At 37.7% G+C, this 20721-nt stretch overlaps 2 protein-coding genes across 12 annotated transcripts in view; one reads left to right on the forward strand and one right to left on the reverse strand.

Annotated features, from left to right (window-relative positions):
• The window catches only part of SLC12A1 (solute carrier family 12 member 1), a 93233-nt gene extending 73163 nt beyond the window's left edge, over positions 1 to 20070 (reverse strand). Inside the window, exons 1-6 of one of the 6 annotated variants that reach the window (XM_029238593.1) lie at positions 20044 to 20063; positions 18288 to 18897; positions 7571 to 7702; positions 7340 to 7415; positions 2608 to 2703; positions 1976 to 2071 (exon numbers count right to left, since the gene is read on the reverse strand). In XM_029238593.1, the coding sequence (XP_029094426.1) occupies positions 1976 to 2071; positions 2608 to 2703; positions 7340 to 7415; positions 7571 to 7702; positions 18288 to 18707 (820 nt within the window). In that variant the 5' untranslated portion in view covers positions 18708 to 18897; positions 20044 to 20063. Of the gene's footprint in view, positions 1 to 1355; positions 1452 to 1975; positions 2072 to 2607; positions 2704 to 7339; positions 7416 to 7570; positions 7703 to 18287; positions 18898 to 19908; positions 19929 to 20043 lie in introns of those variants that run through there. The other 5 variants (XM_029238594.1, XM_029238597.1, XM_029238596.1 and 2 more) reach the window with 5 other exon arrangements.
• The window catches only part of MYEF2 (myelin expression factor 2), an 84446-nt gene continuing 71434 nt past the window's right edge, over positions 7710 to 20721 (forward strand). For 3 of the 6 annotated variants that reach the window (XM_029238602.1, XM_029238604.1, XM_029238601.1), the window contains exons 1-2: positions 20125 to 20437; positions 20556 to 20645. The gene's annotated coding sequence lies outside the window, so the exon portion shown is untranslated. Of the gene's footprint in view, positions 8659 to 20123; positions 20646 to 20721 lie in introns of those variants that run through there. The other 3 variants (XM_029238603.1, XM_029238605.1, XM_029238599.1) reach the window with 3 other exon arrangements.

Consider the following 20721-nt stretch of genomic DNA (forward strand, 5'->3'; position numbering starts at 1 on the left):
CATTGTCGTTCTAACTTGCTTTCTGGTATAATTACTGGTACACATTTACTACATTAAAAAGGTACCTGTATAGTGCTATGGATTATCCGCTCTATAAATCAGACTTAGTTTTGATGGTTTTAGCTCAAGAAGGCATGGTTATTGCCAAATACCCATATGTGTATGGGTGTGGCAAATGGGAAGTAAGGTAGGGAGGGCCTGGAACGATTGCTTCTCCCTTGGACCTTGAAAAGAAGGTTCTGCTCATGGCTGTATACTTCTGGGCACAGGAAAGACTGAGCCAGAATAGTTAACTACCTCAAGAGTTCTGAGAGCATGTTACTGAAGGTTAAAATGACTAGATGTTGAAAGGCCTAGATAACTAGGTGTTATCACAGACCATAGTGAATCAATGACTTCCTATACTGAGCTAGCCTTAGAAGTAGACAGAATTGGTAAAGGAATGACACTGGACACACATATCTACAGCCAAAATTATCCTTCACTGAAAAGTTTTCACTGTTTCCTCCACCATGACTCCTTTGGGTTAAGACGACAACATCCTCTCTAAAAATGTAAACTTTTATTTGGGTGGGGCAAATCCCCATGACTTTCTTTGTCCTGATTACATTAAATAAGTTAGCAGCAAGTTACTAGGCTTGGTCAAAATGAGAGACAGGCAGGAGCTGTGAGAGGAGCTGTTTTGTAGGTAGGATGGTGTTTTAGAAGGCCCTGGGTAGGGAGATCTGGATAAGGTACCCAAGTAGAGACCCCAGGAGCCAAAACAGAATTGGAGGGGGAAGAAAGGAAGCTAGAAGAACAATAAGACAAGCTTCAACCCCTCATTCTCTGCCCAGGCCTGCTTGTTCCTGGATGATTTGAAAGTAACTCTTTGTTTTATTTCTTTTTATTTTCTTTTTAAGAATCTTCTCAAGCTTATTGGCCATTAGGAGCATAGTGTTGGGGTGAACTCTGAAGGCTCACTGAGTGGGAAGTGTCAGTGGTGTCAGCTGGGGTGCTGGAGAAGACCCCTTCTGAGGGGCCCTGGGAGAGAGCCATTGGGGTCCGTCCAAGGCACAAAGAAACTGTTTATTTCACTCTAATACTCTATGCTTTCTTTCTAGACACCTGGTCATTCTCTACTTTATAAACATGTTTAATCACAGGAAGTGGGCCAAAAAAATCTTTTCTGGAGATCTCTTAATTTTAGTGGAAAAGAATCATGCCTTCCTGTTTAAATTTTGGATTACTTTGTTTTGTTTTAGGGCTTCTGGGGACTAAGTATCAATGTACAAATTTTACTTCCAACATTAAACCAACTCTAGACACTACTACATAATCAAAGCTTATAGCCATAAGTACATGAATTGGCTTACCTCCTCTTACTACTCCATTTGTGCAAATAGCGGACATAGAAATACCTGTGAGTGTTGTCACTACCACACTCAGGCCAATGATGATGACTCCAAGACCTGAAAAATCCCCCAAGAAAGGTGTTTGGCTCCAGTACTTCAAGAAGTCACCAGTACTTCAGGAGGCAGCAGTCTGAATCTTGTCAAGGAAGGAACAGTCTCCCTATGAAAAACCTGAAACGTTCTAAAAGATCCCATTCCATCTAGGTCTAGGAAGCACCTGAAATGTACTAAACTTTGAAACTGAAGCTGTGTCGAGAAGTCATTTCCCAAGAAACACCGGCAAGAGGTGTGCAGTAGCCTGAAAAAGAAAGCATTTACCCAAGGAATTTGAGCATCTGGAAATCATGACCTGCAACGTGCCAGAGAGGACCATTAGAAAAGAGACCACAGCTGACGAGAGTAGACCAGGACTGTACGCACAGTACCTTGTGTTTCCTTCTGTGTCCAGCTCATCCACATAGTTAGCCAGACTTCAAGAACATTGGGCTGCTTTCTTGTTCCCACCAAAAAGAAGTAGAATGAAAAGTTTTTGCCTACCCGTAGCAAGTGATGAGAGCATTTAGATATCTTAGAAATTTTACCTCCACGAACAAACCCGTTAGTTGCTATTGCAGAAGTTGACAACCCAGTAATAGAAGTTACCATGGTGGAAAGAAGAATTATGAGAACTCCAAGACCTGTTAGCAATGAAAGACAGAAGATATTACATTTTACTTTTCTTCCTTTGATTCCCTGTTGCTGCAAACTATACTGCTTTGAATTTAAGTGTTCACATCCAAGCCTTGGGCCCCAGTGGAGTTCCTTCGTGCTAAGGAGAAACGGGTTTGCCTGGCATAAAGACCAAGTTGGAGAACTGCTCATTATGATGAAGGATGGTTTCCAAAAGCAAACACAATCTAAAATGCAGCCCTGGAAAGGAAAAGCTGACTTACGCTGGTGTCCTGGGAGAGAAACTACCCTGGCTGCGAAAAGAGAAAACATAACATTTGACCTTCTCTCTTGCTGGAGAGGAACCTGAATGAGAAAGTTGGGAGTTTGACAAAGGTTAAATCCTTCTCCATTTTTCTTGCATCTCTTTTGTCTGGCAGGGGGTAAAAAAAATGAACCAACTTGGATTACCTTTGAAAACACTCCAGAAAGGTCAGTGGTGAACTATTTGAGCCTGTGTTGCCTTTACCTTACAAATGATCATGCGGGTCACAGGTTTAATTACCTCCTCTGACATATCCATTTGTAGCAATAGCAGAGGTGGATAAACCAGTGATAGCAGTCACTGTCACGGCTAAGCCGATGATAATCACACCAAGACCTCAGTTGAGAGAGGAAAAATAAAGGCAATTAAATGGTGGAATAATCCATTAGATCACTTACATAAAAGCCAGCAAGTCTAGAGTAATCACCAAAGGACCACATTTGAGTTTAACAAGTTGGTCTGGAAATCACCACAGAGGAAATGCCCAGCATTGAAGTTTTCTGCCTGAAGTAGCACAGATCCAAGAAACTCAAGACCTAAGCTGTGCAGTGCAAAGTTTCACATAACCAAACAACTATGGCTGGTCAAAATTCAACATGAACCTCACTGTTTATGAAGTTCCAGACACCCATAAACATAATAATTGGTCTGAACAATCCCAAGCTGTTAATATTACTAGAGTGTAGATATTCATCCTTCCAGGGAAGTATCTTTTTATGCATATTCGATTGTGTAGGAGTGGAAGATTACATATAGTCTAGAAGATTGTTCATCTGGCAGATGAGTGAAGTAGAAAGAATCAAATCAAACTACATTTACTTACTGGCTATGTGAACTCTGGCAAGTTACCTATTTTCTGAGCCAAAAATGACAATGAAACTAGAAAGAATGCGCGTGTAAAGTGGCCGTGTATAAAGAAAGTAGTGGCGTGTATAAAGACAGAATGCATGTGTAAAGTAAAGTAGCATAGAACACAGCACAGAATCAATGGCACTGCTTTTTGATCAAATCCACAATAGTCATAACAGCTATTGTTTATTAAAAGCCAACTATATATCCAGCTGTGCTAGGCGGTATGTGAAATGCAAGGAAAAATAAAAATGAAAAAAGCTGCCCTCAAGGATCTTATGGTTCAGAATCATTTATTCTGAGAGGGAGAAAGTAGACCAGAATTCAGAGGAAGGCAAGGCTGCTTTCAGTTTCAGGAAATACACAGCTAGGAGGACACTGAAGGGTAGCAGAATATGCTGTCCCAAAATTTGCCACTTTAGCATAAGGATTATTTTGAGCTAAAGACAGTTGAAAAGAAGAAGATACCGCCTATTTGCCCAAAGGCAGGACATAGATTTGTAATGGCGTCTCCTCTTTCCTCTATACTGGGGACAGTTATCAGCTAGAGACTGGAGACAGCTGGAGATGGTACTAGAGGAATCTATATAGACTTTACTAACTAGCCCTTATCTTCCATTAGTTCCCCCATGTATTTGCCTTCCCACAATGTGCCACTCTAGAAACTCAGTCTTTTCCTTTGTCTTGTTACTTCTCTAAAAATGTGTTTTCCTGTTCAGATGCTTGTATAAGCCCAAGTTCTAACCACCCCTTTGAGTTACTCAGTGCTGAAGATTCCCATGTACATGCACGATGCACATATTAATAAATTTCTGATTGTTCTCTTGTTAATCTGTGTGTTGTCAGTCTACTTTACAGGGCCCTAGGCAATGAGCCTAAGATGAGTAGAGGGAAAACAGTTCTTCCTCCCCTACATTACCCTCCTCAGTGGAGATCAACCTTAAATTCAGGGAGAACTTGTAGGCACTGAAATCACCCTGGCTCCAGCCAGAATGTGCTTGCCTAGGTCTGTTTGGTGTGTTCCTTGACATAAAGTGAATGCTTCATAATTGTTGTTGATAGCCTCGCTTGTTCCAAGGATGATAAAAAGGGCAGTTAGCCAGGAGAGGCTGCGATCTCTCTGGCCATGCCCTAGAAAAAGGGGAAGTGGAAGGAAGTTAGGCACAGAAATGGGAATGAGGTATTGGAAGCTGGCTCTTTTGATGCCTCCAGTTATATCCTGGCTCCAGCGGAAGTTTCTAGGCTATTTTACAGTTAAAGTGCAGTAGGAAGAGGCTAACCATGGGTATGAGATGCAAACTTAGACTATATTGGTTTGGCCCCTATAGATTCTTGCACATTTGGTGTTATAAGAAATGCTTGCACTAAATTCTTTGTATCTTTTGCAGGGATCCTGGGGTGAGCGTCGCCTCTACATCACTGTGCAACTTCAAGTCTGTGTGCCAGTAAAGGTGACTTCTTTTTTTTTTTTCACTTTATTTTAACTCAACTTTATTTTGAGGAAGTTTGATACCAAATGTTTAGCTCACCCCAGCAACAGTAGAGAGCCAAATAGTTTGCATTTCATGACATTAAACCTACTCTGACTTTTATTATTTCCCTACCCCTTATATTCCCTTTGCCTTTATTTTCCACACAATTCTTAATTTATCCTTTGGCATCATATATATTTCTGTAAACCATCTAAAATCCTGGAACAAAGTTGTATGCATTTAAACAGCAAGGGATTTGCTTCCCTCTCACAATCAAACAAAATCCCAGGGCAAAAGCAGCTTAGAAAACATTCAGTTCATAGTTTTCTCAAACTTCAGTCCTTGAACCACCTGCTTCAGGAAATGCCTGGGGTGCTTATTAAAAATGCCCAGACTTACTGACTTTGGATCTTTCCAAGTGAATCCCAGGATTCTGCAGTTTTGTAACTATCTCCCCAGGTAATGGTTATGCACCCCATAGTCTGAAGATTATTGTTGAGCTACCCTCAGCCAATCGCAATTTGTGTCTGCCTGTTCAGCAACGTTCTTCAAAGAGTTGATTGGGAAACAATTAATCCAGCTCCCTAATTTTCAGATGAGACAGTGAAACACACCAAATATAAATGACTTGCTTCAGGTCGTACTTGCTTTTCATGCCCTTCTTCCTTGCTTGATGTTTAAGTTTATTGGATACCATCATGCCCCAGCCAAGATGGTCAAGACAGAGAACAACTAGATGGCATTATCAGCTCATTCTACCAATTGCTTTTGGGGACAAGGCAGCCAGAACTTATAGCCCCAGATGGTTACCCAAGGACTGTAGCTACCATTACTCCTGGCTACAGCTTCCTTCTGGCTTTTTCCCCAGGGTCTGAGCTTGAAAGTATATTCAGGTTTCTTCCCCAGGCTACCCCCAAAGCCAGAAGGGGGTACTGCTTGTACTTGTTTGTCTTCTTTCCCAGTAAAGGGGACCCAGTTTGGACCCAGATGGTGACTTAATCAACTCCTTCAGCTTTAAGTTCGTGACAAAGTCCAGTAAAACTGAGTAAGGGTGATAGTAAGTTTCTACTACTCACTAAAGTCTATTTTCTCGGAATAAAAAAAAAAAAAAAAAACCTCCATTCAAAGGAAAACCCACTGGACACCCATTTAGGTAGAACTCTACTCTCTTCTGAAGTTGGATTTGCCTACTTAAATAAAAGATCCTTATTAAAACAATACTGATGTCTGAAAGTATAATAAACAGTTTAGCAGAAGATAGAATTCTTCATATTCTACAATTTTGCAATAAACATGAAACTGGGTTGACTGTGAAGAATAATGTAAGATCTGATTAAAGTTCAGATTATTACCCAAACATACGGATTTTAAATAAGTTGCATTAAAAAGAATCACTCCTGCCCTGGGCTACACTCACACCTCCAAACAAAGTAATGTTTCCTGATGATCTCAATAAGTTACTAAACTGCCCTTAAAAAACTAATTTTGCATGAAACCCTGGAGCAACAGTTTGGCAATATTAAGATGCAGATTTTCCATGGAATAGCATATACTTATTTTGGACCCTGAGGCTGTAAGTGTTCATTTGATATGCATCATAAAGCCAGCAAGAAGCCCTTTGTCAGGAGCCCAGCAGTTGCCAAACACACAAAGAGGAAAAACTATGGGAACTGGTTCCAGCTCTTTTTCGCATTAAGTCTTCTGGTGATTCTGAATCTGTTTTGAGGAGCGAAGGCAATAAATAATGACCAAGTACCTTTTAAATGTGAATTGAGACACACTTTGGAGTAGAATCTGAAAGCACATCTGAACTTCTGTGTTCTTGATACTAATGATTTATAGGTGTGCCCCCCACAAGGTGAACCTATAATGTGTTTTTCATATAGAGAGTAGAACATCATTAATTTTTATCACATTGAATCAGAAACTTTTATATAATTCAAATAAATTTTTATATAAATTTTAGTGGTATACTCACAATAAAAATATTTGCCACAGGAAACAATACTTTAAATAAAATACAATATTTAAAAACATTAAATAAGCACTCAAAATAATTTCAACCTCATCCATTTCCATTTAGCAAAATTACCAATAGTTATATACATTATCTTGGTCTTTTTGCCTATCTTTTTAAGCTTCTATCTGGCAATAGTTTATTAACCTTTGTTTTCTTACTACTTGTACCTGCAAGTAACACTGTTTTCTCTGGAAAATGTTCAACAATTCAGCATTTTTATTAGTCAAGTCACAGTTTCACCAGTTTTCCCACAAGTTATTTTTGTTCAGTGATGTTTTGCTAATAATCGTAAGGGGGATATTCTGATGAATGTCAGTATGTCCCAAAATATGAATACTATTATTTAAGATGAATGTATCTCTGTATACTTGTACACCTAAAACTCTATGAAAAGATGAAATATTTACTTGAGCATTTATCTGGTTGGCAGGCTGGAAAATTCCAGTCTCCCAGGAGTTAACACTTTACCTGTCTTCTCTGACAGACATTGTCAAAGAGGCAAAGTAAAAGAGCCCAAGTGCAGATTAATTCTGCGATCTTCATCTCACATTCAGTGTTAATGGTGAAAACAAGTTGCTTATTGAGTTTTTAATTTACACTGAAAACTGCATAGGAGGGAAAAAGTGCTTACCGATCCCAGCTTCTCCAACAATCCAGGAGAGGCGAATGAAGAGCATGACACCCCAGATATTCAGCATACATCTTACCTGTGGGTTGAGGGAGCATGGAAAAGGACATGAGAAGTGACAGTGGGGCAGCACCCAGCCATCTTTGTAACTCTGGTGTTCAGGCCTTATTAACACTTAGTCCACTAGGACATTGAACAGATAGTTTTCGTTTGTAAACACAGAAGCTTTCTCACCAGCACACCTTTCACCCATCCAAACTTGACGACACCGGCTTGGTCTTCTTCCTTGTTTTCAGCTTGTTCATCGCCAGGCATCCCATCCCCGTTGGCAACCACGTCAGCTGAACCCGGGGCCACTGATACATTCTGCATTTTTACAGAGAGCAAAACATGGTATTTGGTCAACACATGGTTCCATAAAACTTCCAGAGGCAAATAAAAACAATTGACATGAAACTTGAGAAAAAAAACAAACGTATTCCAGTCATTTTAATAAGACGATTATTTTTTGCCCTGGGAGTTTATGCGTTCATTTTGTGGGTGATTTTAGGCACCACTGAGACTGCAAGGGTGGTAAAGGAAACGGGGCAGTTCTTCTACTGGTAAGAATATTATCTTAGGGGAAAACGATGGAATTTGGATAAATTTAGAATACAAAAAGATCAAAAGAGAGAAGGGGGAATGCAAGGTGGGGAGGAAAGCTTATCAAGAGTGGATGAGGGGGCTTCCCTGGGGGCACAGTGGTTGAGAATCCGCCTGCCGATGCAGGGGACACGGGTTCGTGCCCCGGTCCGGGAAGATCCCACGTGCCGCGGAGCGGCTGGGCTCGTGAACCATGGCCGCTGAGCCTGCGCGCCCGGAGCCTGTGCTCCACAACGGGAGAGGCCACAGCAGTGAGAGGCCCGCGTACCGAAAAATAAAAATAAAAAAAAAAGAGTGAATGAGGGTCTTCTAGAAGGCAAGGTACGAGGGCCAGAAAGTTAACCTTCCTCACTAATGCAGTGTTTGGCCTTCTTTCCATTCACCTCCCTGGGCTTCATTTTATCCATCTAGAAAAAAATGATAACCAAACTTCTCCACTCACGTCAGAGTATCTTTAAGAAGATTCAATAGAAGTAACACACAGAAGTTTTCTTTAAAAAAAAAAAAAGTTTAGAGTATTCTTAAAATACTCTAAAGTTGTAAAGGCTCTGTGTGGCTACAAGAATGATACTCCTGTAGGGGAATTTTCTTTCAGATTTGATATACGTTGCCTGAGAATTGTTGGATGTGCAATAGTATTGTACGGAAGGTAAGAAGCCTCCATACTGACGACTAGAAAGGTAAGCTGAGTAGAAATAAGAAGTAAGTACTATAGAAAAGGTCGAAACCTTTACTGAGGTTTTTTGTTTTTTTCCTGTGGCCTTATTTTGAAAACGATCTTCCTTGTCAGTAGGATAGTCTCCGAATTTAATGGGGAAGGAAATAGCTATGTTTCTCTCAAGTTAAGAACAAACAACTCTCTAGCTTTTCTTTTAGGTTTGACTGAATAATTTCAGATGCCGTCGACTTACTTTAGCCTATCTAGCACTTACCTGACTCTTTAATGGTTAGACTACACTCTGTTACGCTCCCCGAAAGCAACCTTCTCCAGTAAAAGGATTTTGAAATTATTAGGAAATTTTTTTAGATTCAGCAGTTGATTATCATTATTAAAGAACAACTTCATCTTGTTTAAGTGGTCTAAACTGGTGTAAGTCTAGAATGACGTGTTCTGACATTACTAGCTAAGAGGCCTTAGACACAGGCATATTTTCCCTCTAAAATGGGACTGGTATGATGTAAATATTCAGTGTTTATTTTAAGGACTTTATTTGGGGACGACTGAAGTTCTTGCTCTTGCCATGATCAAGAGTTCTTGCTTCTTTGGGCTTTGATGTACCACTAGTCTGCCCACTGTAAGATGACCCTAATCTGGGCTGTTTACTCCAAGGTGATTTTGATTCCTTGTCTCCTTCTTCCAGCAAGTCCTCTAAGCAAGGATTTCTCCCAGTTTTGTTCTCCCATAAGACTTTTTTCACGATACTAGTGTGACACGTGGGTAACCAATGTAATATAATGTGATGAGAATTATTGTATGTGAACTGAATTGGAGGAAGATGGTGGTATGGGTTACTTCTCAATACCAACCAAGGGCCTGCCATTCATCAGGCCATCGATAAACAGTATTGAATTGAAGGCCACCCGATCTCTACCACCTAAAAGCAGATGACCTAGCTTCTTTTTATCCATTCTTGCCTCCTATTTCTTTTTCTTCCTTCCCTCTCGGGTATTCCATTTCTCACTGTTTCCTCTGTGCAGGCCACATTAAATAAGAGACAGAAAGTGAATGAATCCCAAGTCAGATCATCTTACTAGTTTCTGACAGCATTAGGAAAAATTTGAATGGCATGGGAAACTGAAATTAAAGGTTAAAATTTAGTTTTGAATTACCTGAGAAATATCTTAATCAAGCATCCTCAGTCCCTATTTACACAGATAGTTGAAAGCTGACATCATATAGTCACACCAATGTAAGACATGGATAAACAAAGTCCATAGAAACTGAGGCTGAACTGGGCAGAAACTGGTGATTTATAGCAGCCACAAATGCAAGTCACGCATGTAATTCAAAATTTTTCAGTAGGTACTTCAAAAACAGTGAAAAGAAATTAGTGAAATAACTTGGGGTCAGGTATGGATCCTTACATTAAAAAATACATTTCATTTTTGCAGACTATCGTACTTCCCATATTTGTAATATAAATATTCATTAGCAGTAGGGGCACCCCACCTTGCAGGAGGGACCGGAATTACAGACTATTTTAATAATATACTTTACTTAATAGATCTGTGTAAAATATTATGTCAGCATATGGTCATTATAAAAATATCGATGAGATATTGTACATTCTTTTTTTCCATACTATGTCTTTGGGATCCAGTGTGTGTTTTACACTGATAGTACATCTCAATTTGTACTGACCATATTTCAAGCGCTCAATAGCCACACGTGGCTAGAGTTATCATATTGGATCCTCACGTGTCTATACAATACAGTCGATTACAGATGGATGAAATATTTGAGGTTGTTCTCCAGTCAATTAAAAATTATATTTTTCTCTGAAAGGATTCTGTATTCATAAGGCAGCTGAGTAGTTCAAATGTAACTTTTATTTTGCATAACTGGAAAAATCAATGGGAGCAAGGAATTGAGGAATGTGTTAAAATACTCATGAATGTTAAAGAGATTACTTGGTCAGGAGATTCATTTATTTGATTTGATTTCAGAAAAACTTTTTAAATTGTCAATATTCTAGTTAATCAAGATCCCATGGCCAGGGCTTCCCTGGTGGCGTAGTGGTTAAGAATCCGCCTGCCAGTCCAGAGGACACGGGTTCGAGCCCTGGTCCGGGAAGATCCCACATGTCGCGGAGCAACTAAGCCCATGCACCACAACTACTGAAACCTGCGTGTCTAGAGCCCGTGCTCTGTAACAAGAGAAGCCACTGCAATGAGAATCCCACGCACCACAACCAAGAGTAGGCCCCGCTCACCGCAACTACAGAAAGCCCGCGTGCAGCAACGAAGACCCAACACAGCCAAAAATAAATAAATTAAATAAATTAAATAAATTAAAAAAAAAAAAAAAAAGATCCCATGGCCAGACCATCAGCGGTTACTCAGTCAAGGAGAAGGCAATTTCCTCTTTCTGGGTTAATTGGGGAGTCCATGAGACAGAACTTTAGTCACTCACTTTTTAAAGGCAATCTTGGCAATAAAACCCATGTTTCCTGATTAAACCTGAACTTGAGGGTTTGGTTCAGGAAACTGCTCTGCTCTCTTACGAATTCTGATGGTAACTTTGACCCTTAGATCTGGATTGATGAGAATACCAATGATTGTAAAAACAAACAAACAAACAAAACAATATCTTACAATGTAGGCTAAAGAATAAATGGGATATTTTAAATTTCTCCTTAAGTGAACATTTCTATCTGATGGATACCCTTCTGGTTACAGTTTAACAGTTCTTCAGTTTATCACTGGGACATCACAATGTGAAGCAAAAATAATATTCTATGAGGGCGTGTCAAGGAAATCATTATATATAGAAATTAGTAAGGCAATAATTTTCTAAATTATTAAAAAACAGAGTCACTGTAGGATCTTCAACTCTCTCGTAGGTAAGTATGTTCAACCTGCTAGAGTTTCAAAGTTTTAAATATATTTATAACACAGAGGGGAATAATCCCTCGAATGTATATTTCTTCCATTGACAATAAAGGTCTGATGGTAAATTTATAAGTACAGAATCCATTCCCATTCCTTGCTCTCATGTGGGAGCTGAAAAATCCCTGCACCATATAGACTAGGAGACTTGGAATCTAGTTTTGGCAATGCGATTAATTCAGTGCTTGTCCTCCAGCAGGTTACTTCACCTTTCCTGGATACTGCCAGTGAGGATAAATCCAGTGGGTTTTCTGAAAATCTTACTTTGAAGTAGTTTACTCTAAGGCAAAATCATTTCTCTATGCTTGCCATCTCCCTCTTCTAACATGTCGAAGCAAAACTTGGTTTCACTCTTTAATAAATGTCTCCTTTGTAAACCCAAACAGCAATTATAAAGTTAACTTATCATCGAAGTACGGAGAGAGACTTCAGGTCGAGGGTTTGTGGGGACTTCATGGCTGTGAGCTGTAACCGGTGGCTGGCAGACTCCTGGCTGGTGCATGTTCTTGGGACCAAAGTCATAAAGACTAAAAGTTTTATGACTGCTACCTGAAACCAGTTCTTTCCTTCATACTTTGAATTAATTTGTTTGTTCACACTCCATTACCATATATGATGACCCACAACCTTTCATAAATGCATTTTAAATTGCATAGCTGTAGGGACTGATTATTTATTTACCAAGAGTTTTACCTGTGCATTAAGTATTCAGAGAAAGTAAAATAAAGTATGTTAGAAAGAAAGAAAAGTTTGATAAAGGACTTTCCCCCCTCCAGTATTGTTAAACTAGTAAAGATTCAATCACGTGCAGTTTAAGTAAATTCCTAATGGATTTTTCTAGAAGATGAAAGATTAAATTATTTTATTTAGTATAAAATATGTGATTTTTCAGACCCCAGAAAAATAACAAATGCATTTCTAGCTATTATCAAAGAAGAAAAAAATACATATCTTTTTCTTTAAGTTCTAAAGAGATAATATCTGCTATGATATATGTTTTCAACTTTTCAGCCTTTAATCTCAGGATGGTGGAAATCTTAGACCATCAAAGAGGAATAGTTCCATAAATATTTAGGCCTAGGTGATTCCCTCCCCATTGTTTTAAAGTTTCTTTTACTATCGAAGTATTTAAACATATGCAATAGTAGGGAGAATAATATATCTCATGTATCCATCATTCAGCTTCAACAATTATTGACATATTGCCAATATTATTCCACTTAAACTTCTCACACCCCTGCCACTGAATAATTTTAAAACCAATCCCAGTAAGGACCAGATAATTCCTAAGGTTCATTTCAGAATGAAAAATATGTAATTCTAATCATATTTCTATATCTTATTGATCAATATTATTGTGTTTATACATTGCTATCCCTTTGTGGTAAAGGGGAGTATTTTAAATTATGAAAATGAGAGGGATTTTTTTTCTTGTTTTTAAAGTTACTATACACCATGCCACCAGTGGTCACACTTTATAATCACAGTATTTTTATTATATCTGAAAACACATAGCTCACACACAAATTGACTTGTATTTTTGAAAACTTAAGCCAAAAGGTAGCTATGTATAATAAAACAGCATGAGAAAGTAGAATTAAAATATTCTTAACATTTTCCAAGTGTACCTTTAAGGGAACTCCCATTCTATTCACCACCTATCACTGAACTAGTTATAATGTGAAATTAATCATTTTTTGTTTTTTGTTTTGTTTCCAAAGATTAGTTTAATAGTGCAAGCTCCCAGGGAAACTGGTCTTGGGTACTAAGAAACTCTAACAAGTATTAAAATGAATCTTTAGTTGCAGAGTTTCATTCTAACAAATATTTTAAGGGTGCCTTCTGGTCTTCACTGGCCTTCAGAGCATTTATTGCCTATTTTATCTGGCTGTCATTAAATTAGTGATTATTTATAAATTTGGATATCCCCAATTTTAATGCAAAAGTTCCAAATTTGAACTTTGAATCGCTTTAGAAAAGATTATTTTCTAGAGAAAGCATTTGTAGATTTTTGTTTGTTCTTTTACAGAAGATAAGCACTTATACATTGATTTATGTGGTTTAATGTTTGTTAACTTGATTATATGTCCTTTACTTCTATCCATAACTATGGCTTTTGACTTATAAAATAAAATTCTAGAGAGTAGAGATGAAACCTCTTTAACTCATTTTATAGAGTAGCTCTTGTAAATAAGTGGCTAGTAAATGCTTTTGATAATGACAATGAAAATGACTGAGACCTACAATTAATTCTGTGAGAGAAGCAGCATGGTCTCTTGCCACAGTGCCTCCAACAGGGAAGAAATTAGGATCTCCTGCCCAGCCCATCATGACTGAGTTGAGATTTCTTCCTTGTGCATGAGTTCCACTATTTTCTATAGCTGTCGAATGAGCTGAGGCAAAGTGCTGTGGGAGAGTAGACTGGGGATGGAAAATAGTGACAAAAAGCTTGGACTCTGGAGTCATGCAGCCATGGGTTCACCTTATTACCCATGTGACCTTAGCTTCCTGACCTTGGAAATTTACTGACTTCTTTAAGTCTTTATTTTCTCTTCTTAAAGATCCTTAGGATTTTATAAAACCTTCCCCAACTTTAAAATAGCAATAATAATAGTACCTACCTTGAAGGCTTGTCATGGGATTGAGTGAGAATTCGTCAAGAGTACAATGTTTGACACATAAAAATTTCTCAATAAAATTTTTGTTATTATTATACCGAGTCACTCTTTTTTTTTTTTTTTTTTTGGCCTCACAGATTGTGGGTTATTAGTTCCGCAACCAGGGATTGAACCGGAGGCAGTGAAACTGCTGAGTCCTAACCACTGGACCACCAGGGAATTCCCCGAGTCACTCTTAATGCTTTTATTTACAAATTATTTTTAGTTGCTAACGGCCTAAAGACCCAAATGTGAAGTCATTCCTTTGTTTTTGTTTTAATTCAGTTTTATGCAATTGGCTTATTAAAAATAATAATATTTACGTCTTAATTTTCATAGTATTTTATACTTTTCATAGACAGTTTATTTCAATGACATGAGAACAGTGACTTTAATTGAAAGGCTTTATATTTTCCTCAATCCTTTATAATTGTATTTTTCTGAAATGCCAGCAACAATGGTGGTAGTAAGACTTAAAAACAGTTCCCTTTTGGTTAGCCCTGTAGTTACGAATTGTGTATAAGAAGGTGGGCACAAGAATTAGGTTGGATACTAAAAGAATTATTTTTACAAAGTAGAAATACTAGATTTTTTTTGCCAGATGTCTAATAATCTTTATGCATGTTTTGATGTGGAACGATCTCCAAAGTCTGTGGTATAATGAAAACAGCAGAGTGCAGGACAATATTGTAAAATATGTCCCAATACTTGTTTGAAAAAAATACAGACAGAAAGTTAGACAGATAGGCCTATACGCTTGTATAGGCATAGAAAATTTCTGGAAGGATTTATAAGAAGCTCTCAGTAATAATTGCCTTTGAGAGAAGGTTTACTTTAGATAAGAGACATTTCAGTATATATTTTGTAGTACTTGTTAAATATTTTTTCAGTGTGTATTTTCCTTTATAAATAAAATTTAAAATAAAAATTATCTGGTATAAAAATTACCATGACCATCATCAATAATCATTTATTGAGTTTCTACCCATTATAGGCAACGTGCTAGACTTCGTCTGCATATAAACTAATATTCACAAGCATCCTGCAAGATCAGTCAAAGTTATGTAGCTTGTACCGTACTGCAAGTAAGGGATGGAGTCATTTTTTTCTGATTTTAACCAGTTTCCAGAAATCTGTAATTCATGGCCACCAGTATAGGCATTTAGCTCTTTACTACATAGAAAATGAAAAGGATTTCTCCACTATGATCTCAAATCATTGAGATTACAAATTCTGTCAGTATCTATCACTCCTAGAGTTTTATTTAAGGTAGAGACTTAAAATAATGTCTTTCAAACCGAGTTTTCATTTTACCTATTAGGACAAACTTATCATATAATTTTTTTCCAACTTGGAAGCTATAACCAGGATTTTCACAAAATTCAACTGATTTCTGACTAAATTTGTTCTGCCATTTAGTATGAATGTACCATTCCTACATGGCTTTTAAAGCATTATAATTAGGGATACAAAAAAATATCTCCTAACTTATACTATGTCAATTTTTTCCTACTCTTACATTATTTAAGTAAACACTATCATGTTTTTGTATACAAAATCAGTGACATGTCTGAGTATTATTGTACAATGTTTGTTCTATTGATCATTTCCAGTTGTGTTTTGAGGAACTACCATAAAATTGTCAAGGGCCACAAGGAGGTGGCAGCATAGCTACATTATACTGCAGGTCTTCATCTTTTATTTGGGAGATGGGGGGAAAGCAGGGAGAATAGCAGAATCAAATTCACTAGCAAGGAAGAAATGAATTGAAGAAGGCCCAGACTGTTAATGTCTGAAGGAGAGTACAGAAGTAGAACATGTGGAATAAGCGCTCACAAGGCTCAGCGACACTAGAATGGTCCTGGCTGTGGGAATGTGCCCATTGCAGATTCCATGGTTATATACTGATTCTGCTCCCAATTTGGTTATGTGGATAGTTCTGCATGATTTAATCAAGGTGAACTACACAGAAAGAATAACTATACTTGTTCAGAATTACTTGTTCAGAATAACTATACTTGTTCAAACTATACTTGTTCTCAATTCAGGGCATTGAGACTAAACCTAATCTTTAATGTATTTAATTTGCCATTCCTTCATATCTGAGAGAAAAGAAAATACTGTAAGTTAATGTTAAGTCCTTGGTCTCATTTTATCTTTTCAAAAATAATATGATATCCCAAACAGCCATCAAAACTGTCAAACGCAGCTATTGCATTCCTCCCGTCTAGTCATTCAGATGGTTTTCTAACAGCAGTGTCCTCAGAGCTTTTCTCCCCTTATATAAAGATTTACATAAACCGTGGCTTTAGAAATTATAAATCAGCTACTTTCCTCTCTCTAGAATATCAGTCCTAACAACAATGTGAGTTGACACCATTTCCTTTTTAATAGAATTAGAATTTTATTTTCTTTTGTTGTAAATTGGGGAAGGAAGTGAGAATATTTAAATTTTGATTGCAATTTTAACAAACGATGCAGCTTTAAAAATTAATGAGGTAGGGTACAGTGGAATAAAATTTCAGGTCTATGAAGACTTTGGCTCATTTCACTTCTTCAGAATAAATTGAAGTCTCTTCATAATGTAAATTTCTCTTTTTGCCCTTCCCATATCTTGATATCTTGGAAACTCCTTGTGCCTTCTTCTCTTAACCTTCTTTTCCCTCTTTTCCTCCTCCCTTCCCCTTTTCTCATGTAGAAAAATAAAGTGACACTTTAACTCCAGGAACTTCAAATTGCCCCAATCTTCCTGGGGGCTGGCCTTTTTGTCTGAAATCACTACATTGCTAACTTCTTTTGATTAAAGCAGCAGGTATCCCAGATAAAATCTAAATCTTACGTCTCTAAAGAAAGCAGCCATTTGGCAGAGCGCTGCTAATACAGCACACGGCACAAATAAGTCTTGGTGGTAAAGAAAGAGAGGGGTAAAGAAACAGGGCATGGCTCCCTCTCAGGAAGTCGCTTACTCTTCAGTGGTAGGACCCAGAGTCAGGGACCCTGAGCAGCCAAGGGGAACAGGTTATGGAGAGAAGTTTTCTTGTGGAAAGAAGGATGAGCAGAAACTAAAGGGAGCTTTTCACCTTTATTAGCATCTTCCATGAGAGGAGTATTCTGAGAATTCCCAGGGTGGGCAAGCATTTAATTAAAAAATTGTTGAATGAATGAATAAATATGAAAGGAATTGTTCCACTCATTTTTTTTTCCTTACCTTAAAACCTGGCCAAGAGTAGACTGCATTTAGATATGAGACAACTAATTATTCTTCTTAGCAAGTAATTATGTTCCACAAAGAATGCTATTCATTCCAAAGTGCGGTCCAGAAGAGCAGGAAAATAAAGTGCATCAACATATTTTAGAGCAAGTAACCGAAGAAGAAATCTACTAAGCTTATAAATGATTTGCTACAAGATTAGAAAAAGTGCTGCCTCATGCTTCTAGCAGATTGGGAACCCTGGCTATATTCCTTAAACAATGAAAAGTTTAGCCGCTTCTGCTGCTTCTGTACTTTAATTTAGTTACTTTTATATGCTTAAGTGCCTTCAGGAGCCTCAGGCAAGGTTTTGAAGAAGAAGGGATAAAATGCTGAATCTTATAAATCTCTTCTCTCTCTTTAAAGAGTATAAAAAAATACCCACGTGCACTAAAGGCTGGTACAACAGTGTTAACTACAGCAAACACTAGTGACATTTTTTTTTTTTTAACAAGTGTTGTGGAGGCATTAAGACTAAGGTGAAACCAGCTTAGTATTCCGTTTGACGTGTTTAACCAAGTGTGAATTGAATAGCCTATAACTGTAAACAACATACCACATATTGCCTGACTTTCAGAATTAAGTTTGTAGTTCTCTGTCCTCAGTCAGTAAACATTTGTGAAGCACTTTTGTATATCTTCTGTTTATTGGGAACTAGGGACAGCTGTGTAAGTAAGATGGATGGTTTGCAGTAGACCTCTTCACTGGACACTTTTATATTTATAGCGTTCGTAAGAAGCAGGAGATCACCTGAAGGAGTAAGGAGGATACTTTCCCGTACCTTTAAGCTTACCTTTGCCAGTTGCTCGTGAATCTCAAGCAGGCTGGGTCGGTTGACCTTGGGCCCGCTAATGCTGCCAGTGTTGCGATAGTACTCGATCTTGGGAACAGCATCCATGGTGTTGTGGCCAAAGGTTTGTAGGTAGTATGTGTTTGTGTGAGAATCATAAGCATGAAAGCTGGCATCTGTTTTAGCAGTTTCTCCAGTTTGGAGGAAGTTGTCATAGCGGTCCTGATTCCCAGGTCTGAAGCTGATTCTGAATCTGTTCTGGCCTTCATCCCCAAAAGAGGTTTCCTCATAATGTGGAGGGTCGGTGTTGTCATTCACAGCCACACTGCTCTCATGGCTCTCATTTATGACATTAACTTGAAAGCGATTGGCATTACTGGGTGCGGAATCCAGAAATACACTGGAAGAGTTGTTCAGTGACATCTTCCGAAACGGATTTTTTGAACTAAGCTGTCTGCTTTGTGGTTGCTTAAAAAAAGTCTATAGATTTCCTCCTCAAAACAAACACTAATGTGTTTACATTAGGGAGCTCCTGGCTTTTGCTCTAGAAGAACTCAATAAATAGATTCTTGATATATTGTCTCCTATACGAGCTTCAGAATGTTCTTCAAAGCTGTCATTGGAAAAGAAAATTAGACTTGTTCCAGATAATATAAATATGTTTAAGTAGGGTTGGAGGTATGAGGGAACAGTTTTCTTTCATAAGACATACGATTTTAAATTCATTTCCTTAAAAATTACCTGTCCAGGAACTTCAGTTACCTGGGCAATTAAATCCCATAATAAATAACTGGGGACCTGCTTCGGCAAACAGAATTTCCAATGGAGTCATTAAAATGTTACCTGCGTTTGTAGTATTTGCTTGTACTCGGTGCGATTGGATTCAATATGACTTTAGAAAAGATATAACTCTACCAACTGAATAGAGTAAGAGCTGATGAGAGTATTCTCAGCCTGAAACAGAGTTCATTGACAGTACTAAATGTGGAAACCGCCAAGTATTTTGTGATTGATATTAATATACATTATATAATGAATACATTTAAAAAATATTTTTAAAACTTCTAAAAAATACATTCTTGTCAGGTTATAAATATACATCCTGTCAAGATGTCTCTGTGAATTCTTGGGTCTTTTACTAGCCTTCAAAATGTTTCATTTGTTCATACATTTGTTTGTTTAACAAATGCTATTATGGAACCTTTAAAAGAAATAGGAGTATTCAGGGTAAGGAAATAAATCTCAGTCCTTAATAAAGTTGTATGCTATATTTAGGTAGAATAATTATGTTCTACTGATTCCCTTTAAAGAAATATTCTAGTCTTCAAGAGGTTTTTATTTGACTGTGAGATAGACTACATAATCATTTTCACAATCCACGATATAAGCCCATCTTAGAACATTCTTTCATCAGAATAATATCTCTTTATTGATACCTTAAAATTTGGCTTTTCAAAGAAAGTTCTACAAAGATAGATAAATACAAAAAATTAACAAAAAACCCCAGAAAACCTTGCTTCTCACCAGCAGTTATTAAAGCTATTTCTTTGAATTAAAAACAAAAAAATCTCAACTTCAACTCTCAAATAATCATTCCTGGAGAAATTATAAGTGAAACTATTACCTCTTTAGTTTTTATGGAACCTCTCACTTCTCTTCATTACCCTTGACATCCTCACCTTTACTCCACTCCTCAGAATCTACTTTATGACGTAATGTTAAGTATGATTTTTACCCTGCCCAGAAATGTTTAACTTACCACCCAGGAGCCTTCTCAGGAAGCATAACCTACTTCAGCATCACCCAGGCATATATGCAGCACTTAGCTTTCACCCCCAAACCTTAGGCTTCTTCTTATTGGTTAAAATCTTCCTTGAAAAAGATGACAAGAAATGATTGGCCTGGATTAATGCTGTAGGCCCCGCCCAGCCATTAGCGCAGAAGAACCTTAAGTACTACATCAGCTAGTAACCAGGAGTAAACCATTAATCCTTCTAGACAGGAAGACAAAGTTTCTTTAATGCATGAGGGGAGTTGGATTGCTCAACAGCCATCATCCAAGAAAGTATGAGCAGTGCTTCAGTCTGAGGCTAAATAAATTGAATCTTGCCATCTCATTGCACACGATTCCTAGTGACCTCCTATTGTTCAGGGTATGCAGCAAAATATAGGCCTCCAGAGAAGATTTCTATACTTTGTAACTAGACAGTGGTATTTGAGATTATTTTATCTTGCTTATAGCAGATATTATCTTGATTCTTCTCTGCACAGGAAGTGAGCAGATTGAGAGTATGATCAATGATGTATTGGAAATATTTCTACTTAATGGGAAACCTCTTTCAAGCAGAAATCAAACTATGGGTAAGTTTTCCAGCGGCACTGCTAAATGACCTTTTTGCCTCCACCCGGCAAAACGTTTTCATCAAAACTGGTTTTT

Source organism: Monodon monoceros, unplaced genomic scaffold, assembly GCF_005190385.1.
Source record: "Monodon monoceros isolate NGI ecotype Baffin Bay Population unplaced genomic scaffold, NGI_Narwhal_1 Super_Scaffold_21, whole genome shotgun sequence".
NCBI lineage: Eukaryota > Metazoa > Chordata > Mammalia > Artiodactyla > Monodontidae > Monodon > Monodon monoceros.